Source organism: Balaenoptera ricei, chromosome 18, assembly GCF_028023285.1.
Source record: "Balaenoptera ricei isolate mBalRic1 chromosome 18, mBalRic1.hap2, whole genome shotgun sequence".
In the NCBI taxonomy this organism is placed as follows: domain Eukaryota; kingdom Metazoa; phylum Chordata; class Mammalia; order Artiodactyla; family Balaenopteridae; genus Balaenoptera; species Balaenoptera ricei.
This window is the reverse complement of record NC_082656.1, coordinates 73165557-73179326: the sequence shown is the minus strand read 5'-3', so window position 1 is coordinate 73179326 and position 13770 is coordinate 73165557. Positions and strand designations below refer to the sequence as shown.

General features: G+C 35.1%; 1 protein-coding gene across 5 annotated transcripts in view; it reads right to left on the bottom strand.

The window, feature by feature from the left end:
* CLYBL (citramalyl-CoA lyase) overlaps nucleotides 1–13770 on the bottom strand; it is a 260211-nt gene that overhangs the window by 35969 nt on the left and 210472 nt on the right. For 4 of the 5 annotated variants that reach the window (XR_009498853.1, XM_059903436.1, XM_059903435.1 and 1 more), the window contains exons 4-7: nucleotides 12273–12374; nucleotides 10435–10528; nucleotides 8949–9116; nucleotides 4264–4388 (exon numbers count right to left, since the gene is read on the bottom strand). Coding sequence is in view for 4 of the 5 variants with exons in the window: in XM_059903436.1 (XP_059759419.1) it covers nucleotides 4264–4388; nucleotides 8949–9116; nucleotides 10435–10528; nucleotides 12273–12374 (489 nt within the window). In the remaining variant the exon portion in view is untranslated. The remainder of the gene's footprint in view (nucleotides 1–4263; nucleotides 4389–8948; nucleotides 9117–10434; nucleotides 10529–12272; nucleotides 12375–13770) is intronic. The other variant, XM_059903437.1, reaches the window with a different exon arrangement.

The following is a 13770-nucleotide window of genomic DNA, read 5'->3' as shown; positions in this document are numbered from 1 at the left end:
CCTCTTTTTTCTTTCTTTATTAAGATATAAGTTCCCAATTTATATTCCTATAGGGGATTTGCTTATTAATATAAACATATTAATCTGCATTATTGCTCTCTCTTGAGTGAAGTTAGGATGTTTCAGTTATGTGTGTTGTTTATAGTTGTTATGTCAGCTAGTGACCTTATTTTTGACCTTTATAATTATTAGTGGAACCTAGTAGATTTTAAAGGTGGACACTTTCCCTTCCTCGGTTTTTAGCCAGCTTGAGAAGCTATAATGAACAAAAAATATTGAAAAATTTAAACAAAATCCTTCCAAAACCAAATAAAGCATTTACAGATTTACTATGAATAGAGTGCTTAGAATACTGAAAATGAAGCAAAGCTATATTGGTAGCCAGACACTGCAGAAATATGAATATTCTAGCAAAGTACCTTTAAAGATCGATCTCATGTAATACATGTTGCTATTCTTAATACCTTTTGCTATTTTTTCATATTTTTCTGTTAGAGCCTCTATTTGAAAAGAAATGGTAAATTCTAAATGTAGGATCTCCTGGGATTATCAATCATTTTAAAAAAGCAACCGACTATTTCCTTTAGCTGTCATTTTTGCCTAAGAAGTGATGAATTTAGCACTGAGTTTATAATATAGATGTGAAAAAATACTCAGTAGCATACATATATGAATGTATATATATATATATATATAGTATAAATATGTATATGTATTTATTTATATACAAATTACAATTTTATTGATATCAACTAATATTAACTAATTATTTGCTTGGGATGATTTCATTTCAATTATCTAATTTCATACTAGATACAGTTCTTAGTTGATAACAAAAGAAGTGTTAAAATCATATTTTAAACAATACTAAATTCAGTTCTGAATGGAGAATTTTCAAATATTAGAATCATTGTTATTATGAAAAAAATGACATCAAAAATGAAATTAACTTTTAAGAAAATACTTTACAAATTTAAAACAAATCACATGGCAGTGATTTATCCTGGCTAAAATATTTCACCAAATAATTTGAGACTAAAATAGTTAATGACATGCAGGTTGTATCTCAAATTATATTTTTCTGGAAGGATGAAAGAAAGAATCAAGTGTGATTAATAGTGTGGATATATACCTCACAACTGGTGTCAGCTAAAGTAGAAATATTTTAGCTTATGGGAATTAAAATAGGAGCACAGAGTATGTGGAATGTTTAAACTTTTTCCAACAGATTTTAATGAGTCCCTAATATCAATCTATAGCCCTAATTCTTATGATGGGGACTGTCATGCCAGACAAAATTTTTTAGCCTGAAAATAAATATCTTTAGTTTCCTGAAACAAAGCAGTCACAAGTATCATTACCTGCCAAACAGAGACAGATTATATGAGCAGATTGTTATTTTTTATTATTTTTTAATGTAAAGTATTTTTTAGCCAACATTAGACTAAGGGCATCAAACTTTATTTCCTTAGAACTTTTAATTAATATAGAACAAAAAAAATTCCCGTGATACTAAAGACTAAACCCCAATAATTTATCTACTTGTGATCTAAGTATTCTCATGAAGTTTGTTATTTTGAATAATAATATTATTATCACTATAGAAAATACAAATGACCCAGCACTAACTGTGAACTTCAGCTATACCTTTCATCTTAGGGCAGAATATAATTTAAGATGGGAGCAGGAAGTAGAGAAAAGCAATGATACATAATTTTGCCTTCTTGGGTCATTTCTACTTGAAAGCATTACTTGAATGAAATTTTCATCAGAGGGCGAAAAAAGGTCTTTTAGAAATTTATAAATATCTCACTAGGACACAAACCATCAGTTTCCCATCGTTGAGAGAGTCACCTGTGCTTTGGACAAAGTATCCGAGGGTTTATGTTTTCATCAGTGAGTCACATTTGAAATAAAACAGATTAGATGTTTGTTGGAAGCAATATTTTATACAACTGAGCGACCTATTTATACTAAATCTTTACAAACAGAACCTACATTATTTAAACCCCAAGACCCCTCAAGACCCAGAGTCACCTACCTGCAGACCCAATTTTTGTGACCAGCCAATTTATAGGCAAGGTGAAAGAAACATGCGGATTGGATAAAATAACCATATGTCCCCACTGGAAGCCCCATTACTTGAATCATTTAAACCTTGCTGGACAAAGCACCAGGAGAATTTGCTGTAGGAAACAAACCTACACGAATGGGGCAGGGAAGAAGTGACCTAATAGTGAGCCTCCCTTCTGCTCTAATTTCTATGGTTCTGTGTTAAGAAAAGCTATTCTACCACACTGTTGTGAAAGCATATGTCCCAACAAGAGGGCATTTCTTATTTAAAAAAAAAACAAAAAAACAGTTCAGAATTTAACATCTAAGTTGCCGTCATCAAAAGGCAAGGACACTTTAGGGCAATTTTCCCTGGGAATAGCACTTTCAAGATAAAATGGAAAAGTGTTTTTCCCTCATTCAAGAACTTAAATGCTGGTAAAAGAGTGTGTTTCTAGTTTGAATTTTCTTTGCTGACTACGGAAACTTAGGTAACTTCTTCCACACCTCTAGCTGCTTATAATGCCAGTGGCGCCCTTTGATTTTATCCAATGTGAAACCCAGTGTAGACAGTTCAAGAAGGCAGTGTTGGCCCAGACTGGAACTCTACTTGGTCTGCCGTTTGGATGGTCCCCATCCTGCCTCAGTTTACTTCAGTAGGAAGTATTTATCAGGTACATATCCTTAGCTGGCATAAGGCACACACAGAGGTACAGAACATTTAGTGAGTGTGTGCACAGGCAAGCATGCAGGAGAGGGGAGTGGATGGAGTTATTTGCATGTATAAATGTAAAAGTATATGGCTCTTCTCTCTAGATAAGGATCTATATTTATTCATGGAGGATCTGGATTTTGGGATCAAGATATAGAAGTGGACATAAAACATAATGTCAACTGAAAAAATCTTTTTACCCACTGCAATATGTTTCTTTTGATAGTCACTACTGATTTGAAACGAAAGGTTGCTGTTTATCCCGAAACTGCTATAGTCCAAATGGGATGTCTCCAGTGTCATATATTCCGTCTTTTGATTTTAAGTGCAAGTTTGTGCAAAGATGAGCCTGAAAGTGTGTGAGGGTGAGCATGCGAGCATGGCTGGAGCTGAAGGCAGGTAATGAGAGGGAGGGAGTGACCCACTTGATATTGTTACCTACTTTCGAAAGCCCTGGGATTTTTAGGTGTTTTTACTGCCAGTGAAAAGTGTAAGCCACACTTCTCACACTGATGTCACCGGTTCACCACTGAAAACCAATTTTGTTCTTTTTTTTTTGTAGGGGGTACTGTTTAACATTTAGAACCTTCATAATGTTTCAACATTCTTTCTCCCCTAAGTACTTTTGCATTACGGGCATCAAAACTTCACTCCTTATGTAAGTGACAAGGCTAGGTTTAGATACAACCTCTAGGATGGATTTATAAATGCAACTTTCCCCCCATCCTCTTAAAAAGAGGCAAACGGTATTATTGCAAATAACCTTTAAGATAATTAACTGACAATGCTGCAACTAGCATAAAATCTTCCTTCAGGCGACACCTAATTTAAGTGTTACTGGCACAAAGTGGAGACAGATTGTGCATCACCACTGCAATATTTACATAGCAGAAACCCACAGAGCAGGAAACGCGAGGCTCAATGATGCACTAAATTAGGAACAACCATACTCCAGTGTTAATTTGCTTTCCATTCTATCCAAATCTCAGGTCCAGAAATTGGTACTAACACATATACAACCTCCCACTCTTAAATGACTAAACCGGAGGAGATTTTTGTACTTTTTTCCCCCCAAATTAAAATAACTTGAAATTTATTTCTTCTCTCCACAAGAACCATTTGATCAAACTGTGTTTATTTCATTACAACTTGTTCTCATTCTGATCTAAAATTATTTTCATATGAATGCTGCATCAGGTCTGTAGAGTAAAACTAAACAGACTTCTATTTTCTCAAAGGCTGCCAATATAGTTTATGAAAAGAATAAAATGAGAGACTTGAGATCCAGTGAGTGAAATATTTAGGAACGTGGAAGGGCAAATTTACCTTAAGTGAATTTCTCAGTGATAAATGTTGTCCCCCCTAAGCCCACACATATCCTCCTCCTCAAAATACGAGTTTTTAAAAACCACTCAAACAATATATATTTTTTCATTCTTCCCCACAGTATTTTAAACGCCAGTTTCACCAATGTTTCAAGGCATTAACAAAACATTTACCTTTCCTAATTGTTGATGTTCTTCAAAGGCAGCAATCAGTTCTTCCGCCCACTTAATTTTTTCAGGGGAAGGAGAAAACTGCTCCTGGACCACTGCAATTTGGTTAGGGTGTATCACCTGCTTACCTACACAAAGATTAATAACACCGGAAACACAAAACAACAAACAGATGTTCAAACAAAATGTCTCAACCACGCCAGTCTCCTGAATGCCTTACAGTCTGTATGTAAAATAACTAATTATTTTTAGAACTTTTTAAAAAGAAAATAACACAATCAGGCAGGCTTTTCCAGAATACCACATAAGAACAAATACAACAATGGGAGTAATTGTGTTTCCGATCCTATAGAAATGCCACCTTAGAGCAGATAATCTCTCATTTTTAGTTACAGGTGGATTGACCAGGCAGCACGTTGAATAACTGCTTTGGCTGGAACTTTAAAAGGATAATGTCTGCAAATTAAAGTGATTATTTTAAGTTAAAGTAGAAAAAAATTACATGTTAATTCTTTCCAATTCTGCAAGTTGTCTTTTGCTTATTCTGTACCATTATCCCATCTTCCATGATTTCTTTTAAAAGTGGTCTGTTGGTTTTCATAAAGCTTACAGAAGCAGACATTACAACTATATTAATATCAATAGTGTCTTACAATAATACATTCAATTTTCTTTCTTTTAGATGAATTTAGTGTATCCCTTCTAACCACTAATAGAAAATTGGATTTCAATGAAAAAAATTTTATTCAGTATAGCAAAACAGAAGGCAGATTTGAACACTGTGATCTCTAGATTACTCCATTTAAAAATGTTTAAATAAAAAATTACATAAAGTTTCTCTAACCAAAAAAAAAAACCCCTCAGATTTTCCCTTTTTGCTTATGGAATGAAGATTGGATATTTCTCCTTTACACAGATGCTTAGACACCCCAGAAGAAATCTTATTTCTGTAGTAATGGTTTTAAAAAAGCTTTAGAAAGGAATCTTAAATTAAAACATTATACAAAGATAAGAGTCACAGGATTCTATGAAATCATGTAGTCATTAAAAAAACAATTTAAAAATCAGGGAAGAGTGGAATCTAATCAGGTCATTGATAAAATGCAACATAATTTAATGTTATAATAATGATGAGATTATATTTTATTATATGATAAAATTATAGACATATTTGGTTCTTTAAAAATGAATGTACACTTAATGATAATTTACTCTGCTAAGTATATTTGTTGGCATATCAATTTGCTTTGCTTTTGAAATAGCAGCTTTAACATATAGCCAGTACAAATTATATCCGTGATGTTTTATAAAAGGTCCATTCCTGTTACTGTCATTATTCTGTCAAATAGAAAAAAGAACAATGTTTCTAAAAAAATTTTAGTATTTCATGAAAAAGAGTTTAAGTAAATAAATATAACAATATCTTTTCTTTACAGTAGCATAATTAAAACATCCTCATGTTGCTATTTCATTATCTGTCAGCATACTAATAAAACATTAAAATCCTATATAAATAAAGATGCTTTAAATTATTTGAGGAATAATTTCTGGGAACAAATAACATCAATTATGACAAATGAGACTTTTTTTCAATAGTAGATATTGAAATTATATTTAAGTAATCTAACAGTTGTTACAATATTATTAATAAAGGATGTCAGTTCTGGTAGTCATTTTGTACTAATTGTTAGTCCTGAATTTTATAATTTATGTACATAATTTACACTGATGTGTAAAAAGCCAGATTTCATGGGAACTTCTTGGTACAGACACTATAAATTGAGAAGCAAAACATAAACTATTTACAATGCTGTGAAACTAATGATGGCTTTTAAGTAGCCATATTTTGGTACTGAGGCTAATTTTAAGATATGTGTTAGGTTTTAGAAATTTATGAACCTCCATATGTGAAGTTATCTTTCGTCAAATCTTATATATCCCAACAACTGAACATCAGACTTTAATGCCATGTGGGAGCAAAGCAAATATTTTATACAGAAGAGTTGTTATTGACAAGTTACTGAGAGGGTGCAAAATTGGAAGACATTAAAATTTATGACCATGAAATCCTTTTTACAGTACCACTTGATATATCGTGCTTTAAATCAATACCTGTCAAGTCTTTTAGGTAACTGTATGATGGTGTCATTTTTGTCTTCTACAAAAGATTGCAAAAAAGAAGAAAACCTATAGTGCTTCATATTTATAATCTTTCTTCTCAGCATGTAGTACTGGAATAACTGTGATGACTAAGTCGGCTGTTAAAGCTTTATTCCAAGATTTATTTTCGGTTTCTTTTTATAAAAATAATTCCTAAAGTTAATAGTCATTTATACAGCCAATGCATTGATTTAAAATCAATTTACATGGATTGCGGCCCCATGAAACAATGATTACAGAAAAGAAACTGTAACCAGCTGTTTGTTACATGGCTAAGTTGCAAAAAAACTGCAACTCATTAAAAAATATCTAATTTTAAAAAGTCGAGAAAATCCTTATTAGCACAGATCCTTATCAGTGTTATGGATAACATAATACTTTATTGAATTTTAAAACTTTCAACCACTTGCTTCAGATAGGGTGTGTAGCTCTCCTTTTTTCTTCCCCTCCTTCCTTCCCTCCCCTTTCTTTCCTTCCTTCTTTCCTTCCTTTTCTCCCTTCTTGTGCAAAGCCCAAAGTATGGCAATTAAATGACAAATAATTAGGACAAGCAGATCGTGAGTGGTCTAAAATACTCATTAAAGCATTTATTGTTTAAAAATACTACAAATAATCTATCTTATTATCAGACTAATTACCTTTTCTTGGTGTATAGAAATATAATTGGGACAATAAAGACCTTCTTTCTAAAAATTACAAAATGGCTCTGAAGTTTAGCTTCCTACTTTAGTGACTTGTTCACTTGAATATATAATGGGCACTGTACCCTCCGTGCCTCCTCATTCTCTCCCCTCTCCCTCCCACTTCCATTTTTTTTTGTGATTTAATACTCCCTGTTGTTGAGAAACAATAGTGCCAAGTCCGTAAGCTCCTCATGCTGAGTTGGGCACAGTCTAGAAATTTAAATCTGATTTGCAATAACTTGTCTTCTACGATTGAATTAGGGACCAATTTAATTCAGTCCTGTCTCTTGGAGAAACTCTCAAACTCCCTTATAAGTTCTGGAGCAAACATTTACCCCAGAGGAAGCAGGGGACACCCAGGTTATCCCGAGAGATGGTGAGAGAGGCCCCCATCAATTTAGTGTTTTCTATTTTTTATTGTATTAGTGCCCATTTCAGAGCAACATCTGGCTGCTTGGCAGCCAAAGCCACATATTTTAGACCAACAACATCGGGGTCTATTAGATAGATTTCATGGAGTTTTTCTCCAACTTTTCCATTTGGGCCACATCCTAACAGGTCGTTGGAAAGAGGCAGGTGTCACAGGCACAGAGACAAGGACGACGCCAGGAATTCAGTGGAGGGACTCTTTCTTTCTCAGTCACTATTAAATGTAGGAAGGATTCATTTATTAATAGTTCAGATGACTGAGAAATATTTCTCTCTAATAGACATTTATTTATTTATTTAACAAATTGGGGGAATCACATTTTAACTCTTTATGTTAAAAACACAAACACAAAGGTCAGAGCTTTACTTAATTCTACTATAACACTAAAATGGTTTCTACAGTCTTTCAATTTCACTTTGGGTTAAATTAACATCCACGAAGGTATCTTTAACATTGAAGGTCACTTTATGAAATGTTTCTTTCATTGACCTCTAAATGAACACATTTCAAAAATATTTACAAAAGGAATAGCATGGATGCTTGTCTCTTTTCCTTATTTTTTGGGTGCATCTCTGATCAGGATATCCTTAGAACTTGCAGCAGGAGAACAAATAAGAATAAAAGAGCTTATGGTGTTTTTTACCCATGGTTGTGTACGTGTGTGTGTGTGTGTGTGTGCAACTGCTGACATGTGTTTGTGTATAGAATCCTATTGTGGTTTTTCAAAAAATAGATTTCTGTTGCAAAAATACAATTTTCGGCTGCTCCCTGGGCTCCTGGGTATCTGAGCGATTGGGCACACCAATCAACAGATATCTGCCTGTTCTCCAGGACAGGATTTCGAGGACCCGCTGATCTTAGTGCCAGCCAATGCCCATAGGTGTCACCAGGTGCACAGACACTTACTGGGAGGTGGGAGAGTAAGGAGGGGGTTGAAGTGCCAGAAGAATAAAAGGCTAGTTATGAGTTTAAAAAAAAAAAAAAAAAAGAAGATACCACTAAATTTTTTTCAGAAATAAATTAATATTTTGAATATTTGAGGAAATTTTTTTCTCCCCATCAACTCAAATTCTTACGGCAGTTCCCTCAAAAACATTTCTAAAATGGCCTTATCCCTCCCCTCGTGTCAGCAAAAACTGCAACAAAATACTTAAGAGGACAGAAAAAACTGGTAAGTAATATTAGGAGAAACTAAAACGAGTGCTTTGTTTTTTGACTTGTGGAGCCAAAGACAAACATGACAATTTGTTTGGCAGGTTCTGGTCCTGGATAACTTTTTCATGTTTCAAATAGTGGAATAAGTGTATGAGACACCTGGCTACATTAGAAACACCAGTTCCTGGTTAAATTTCTGTTTTTCTGGAATGTTTGCTTAATCTAGATACTGCTTTCTAAGATATTATCAAGAATCATACCAGTAAATCCCATTGCAGCTCCTTCTCTCGACTGCTTGAGAAGCCCCTCTCCATCCTGGAAGTCGATGTACACCAGGTCTATGGCCTGCAGACCGAAGGCCTTTGCTACAACAATAATCTTTTGTCGGGCGTAGAGAATATCTTGGGTCTCCTTACTACTTGTTGCACCTGAAAACAGAATGTTGACCGAGAAAGGAGACGTTAACTTTGGAAACTGGATCTAGATATCTATTATAAAAACGCCGTTTGTAAAGACATCTCTATTTTCCTGGGGATTTCTCCCTAGCGAAATGATGATTCAAATATAAATGAAGAGAGGGCTATGTGGAGGCAGAGTTAAATCTCACATGTATCTCTTTATATTGCAAGGCATCTTTTCGTGTAATTACTTGCACGTGCATTAAGAAAAGCCCCCTTCCCTATCTCAGGAGCTAGACACAAATGACTTGATAGGTCACAAAGGACTCCCGGTGTATTTTTTCCTTCTTGCCATTGCTCAGAAAGTGTCAGTCCAAAGATAGCACCACAAAAGGTAGCCAAACAGCTGTGCGTGGAAATAGTTAACTTCCGTCACTGAGCACAGAATTCGTGTGCTGTGGTTGTAATGCCATGTCATAACAGGTTCTGAGCCAAATACTGCAGCTTCAGGGTGTGGATGGAGAACTTGGGGAAACGAAAGGACACTCATTTTGAGGGAGGCAGAAAGTGTCCACTGAGCTGTTGGATACACAAAAGTCTCCTGGAAAGACTGGTTCCTCTTTTTCCCCCAGGAGGGGGGTAACTGTCACTGTTTATATTTGGACCATATCACTGCTCAGGGAAAGCTCTCGTATTCAGGTCACTGGGAGTGGTGTTCTGAAAACACTTTGTGGCCTTGGCCTCTTTTCTAGATGCACTCACAGCCTCTAGTTAGTTATACATGCACCCAGACCAAAGACATAGTGCCCAAGGGATGGGGAAGATCAGTGAAAACAAGCATACTATCTCAATAAATATTTCATAATAAAGGGGTTCTGAAATATATTTTAGGGGGAATTTAAGATCTATTTTAAATTTTTATATACTTCATTTAATGTAGAAAATGATTCATCAAAGCAATGTGAAACTGCCTTAAATTTGTGTTAGAAGCCTAGACAGCCGTCAGACTGATGGGAAAACAACACATTTAAGCAACAGAGAGGCTGTTCACATAATGTAGTTATTATGAACACAGTAGACGTCATATATGCCTGAACATGTCTGAGGCTACGACAGGCTTTTTATTAGTTATTTTATAAATGAATGGAAGTGATGATGTAGTGTTCTGGAAGAAGGACAGCTATGAGGTGCCCTAAATTATCAGGAAGTATTGCTCATTCAGCTGAAAAACCATTGTCATGGTTGGCAAATATATATTGTTATGTAAATGCCCATTCTTGAAGGAGCAAAGAAAAAATATATACACATATGCACAGAGAGAATGAGAAGAGAAGCATGTCTTTGACACCTATGCTGGCTCGAAAGTCTTCTCCTCCAAAAACGACTGCATCTAGAAAAAGACCCACTTGAGGCCCGTTCTTCAGTGCTTCTTCACACACTGCCTGTAAAAGAGCAGAACAGAACCAGAGCTCACAGAAATGCACCCATTAGAGAGAAGAAGCATGGTATATTTCAGTAACAGAAAGGTCCACCTCTTAACACAGTTTAGCTGAAAGCAGTCCTGAAAATGCAGCCCCAATTCACCCCTTTCAAAAGGTATTTAATATTGTCCAAAGTAAGTATGTTGCATATATTTGCTTTGCTTAATGGATTATATTAATATAGTTAGTATATATTAATAGTTACAATGTTCAAGTTTTAGTTCATCCACTCTCTAGAGAAACTTTCAAGTTAACTCATTTTGATTGGACTGTAAGTTATTTCTGTTCTTCCAAAATTTGTTTTTGCTTTAAGAGACCCTCCAACAATAAACATAAAACCACAGGAGAAAAGGAAAGAATTTAAAAATCAAGCTAATTGGATTATTTGCATTGGGATCAAGATTTCTTAGTAAATGGTCTCAGGATTAAAGACAAACAATACAAAAATCTACAACTCCAGAGGGGAAAATAAAAATGCAATAAGTCATCCAAGATGTATGAATAAGCAACTTGGACATTTCTCTGTGAAATTAAATATGAGTAACAGTCATCTTCGACAGGACTGTGGTGCTGCAAAGGTGGAGAGAAAGCATGCTAACATATGTGAGTGGGGAGGACATGAGAACCGGTGAGGACACTGTTGATTAATTTCAGGGGCTGTGAGTGCTTCTAAGTGTATTATGAATAAAATGGCAAACCAGCGCTTAAAATGAAATCACTGTATGAATCTAGTTGCATCTAAGAAATATGCGTTGACTATATTCTCAGAATTCTAGGGCAGGCTGGAAGGACTCGTGCTTAGTGGTGTAAACATGCTGATCACGAGGCCTGAAGCAGCTCCCCAAACATTTGCACTCTGCCCCTCCTGCATAGGCCAGTAGGTCTCTCAAAGTTTCCTCTTGGAGCATTTGCTCACATATTATCTCTCCAGTACAGTTCAACTATCTTTTTTTTGTTTTTGTTTTTAGGTATTTCTTCTCTACTGCCCTCGGGGATGGGGTGCTACAGTGATGTTCACAGGTCAGGTGGAACGTGAGGCGTATTTTGGAAAACAATGTAAATGGCCACTGATAAAGAGGAAGAAACAAGCCAGCTATGAATTCGTTAAGGCAAATAGTTTAATGCAGCCATACAATGGTGAAAATGCTTGGCTCAGCTAATCTTCCTGAATGTATTTTAGGAGATATTTTATGTTCTAATGTGGCAAACTGAAATAATATAGTACAAATTAGTCTGTATACTAACTCAAAAATAGTAATCTTATGTATTAGACATTATAGATTATGTTGCTACAAAGAGGCCTGATAATTTCCCAATAAAAGGCAATTGTTACAAAAGAATAATTGAAAGTTAATTCATAAGGGTGACAAATGTTCATGTACATTTATTCTATAAATGTAATAATTCACAGCAAAAATTTATATAGTGATTATTTAATTAAAATTAATGCCAGGAATATATAAATATTTCATGTAAATATTTAGGACTGGGAAGTTTTTCCTTGCTACTGTGTCTATTTCTCTGTTTTCTAAGATGCTCGCAACCTGGTTTTGGTTATTACAGATAACAAATGGTGCTCAAGGTTTACTTTGCTTATAAATCTTTCTAGAAAAATATTTTAAGTAGATGTTAAAATTGAAAACAAAAGTTCTCTTTAGGTAATAAATAAAATACTAACTTACTAGCCACATTATGGTTTTCTTACCTTAAAATTGAGTAAACCCATTGCAGTTTCCACAAAAGGGATTAAATTCATAGGTTGTTCAAGTTTTCGGCCTTGTAAGTAGAATGAAAATTTGTCTGAAAACTAGAATAAAAAGTGTCATAGGTGACTAGTGGGGGAAAAAAATGTACAATCATTGAACTGTAGAATAGAAGTAGTATTTAAGTCTTTGAACTGAGGAAGTAATATCCCAGCCTCTTTCATCCACACAAAGAATAAAAAAAAAAAAAAAAAAAAGGGAAAAAACAGAGGAAAGACCAAAGAGAAAAGGTAACAAAGTTCCTAGCAAACTAAATAGTAAAACCCCAAGCATTAAAAATTGTTTTTTTTTCTGAAGGAGCCATTTGAGGCCTAGGAGTTAAGAAGTGGAAGGAGAGATTCTCAAGTTTAAATGCTTTCCTTGAAAAGGTTTTTACTTAAGGCCTCTCGCTTTCCCTTCGTTCAGTGCATGTGGCAGGCCCCTAAAACAATGAAGGCTTGCTCTACCTGCCATTCTGGTTTTGTTTCGGACCCCGCACAGACATCGGTGTAACTGTTCAGCAGCTTTCTACGTGGAATCCATATTATTCATTATAGCAACACTACCCTTTGTTCGGAGGTTTTTCTTCATAATTTTTTAGCTTACCTAGGAAGACCTTAAAAAGGAAGTTTAATTCTTTGAAGACCAAAGCTCGCCAATTTTTTCCATGAGACCAGTTCACAGCTAGCTCTGTGCTGCCAGTGGGGTAGCCCAAATTCCAAAATCTATCATCTGGAAACATACAAAAGCTCTTGCACAGATCTCCCCCCCACCCCTTTCAAAGGGGGAAAAAAAAAAAAAAAAACCCCACCACACTCTAAATTGTAAATCTATTATGTCTATCTAGATCTAATAAGATGTGGGGAGATAAAAAAAAAAACACACAGGTACGAAAAAGCTATTTTTGTAAATAAAGATAAAAACATATATATCCATTTTAAATTTAAGGAATATTCAGCCATTAATGGATATCAAAGGAAAAGGGAATTTTAATCATCTCTCCATTCAGTCTCAGTTGGGTAAATCATATCTAAGAGATTTGCATAAATATAAACCATCAAAGACTTTTCATCTTCAAAGGGGGTTTCAAGACCCTATAAGCTTTGTACTGTAATCATCGCAGGTCACCACCCTGCAGGAATAGGGCTGCTATGGCAACATAAAAAAACTAATGCTTGAGGCTTAGCATAATATTCTGACTAATAGAAAGGAAACTCATTTTAAAGGCTGGCAGCCTATTTACCAGAAGCAGGATTAGAGGTGTTATTTCCCCTTTTAGCTGCCCCCCCACAACTGCCCATGCAGCACCTCCCTCCCCAACCAAAAAAAATCTAATCACTGGGATCTTTAAAAAGCTTTTGAGCGATTTGCAGAAACTTTACAATTAGGCTAAAATAAATCACAGCTTTCAGTGATGAAGAATTATTCCCAGTTGCTCCCACTGCCCCTCCCTTCCTCCAC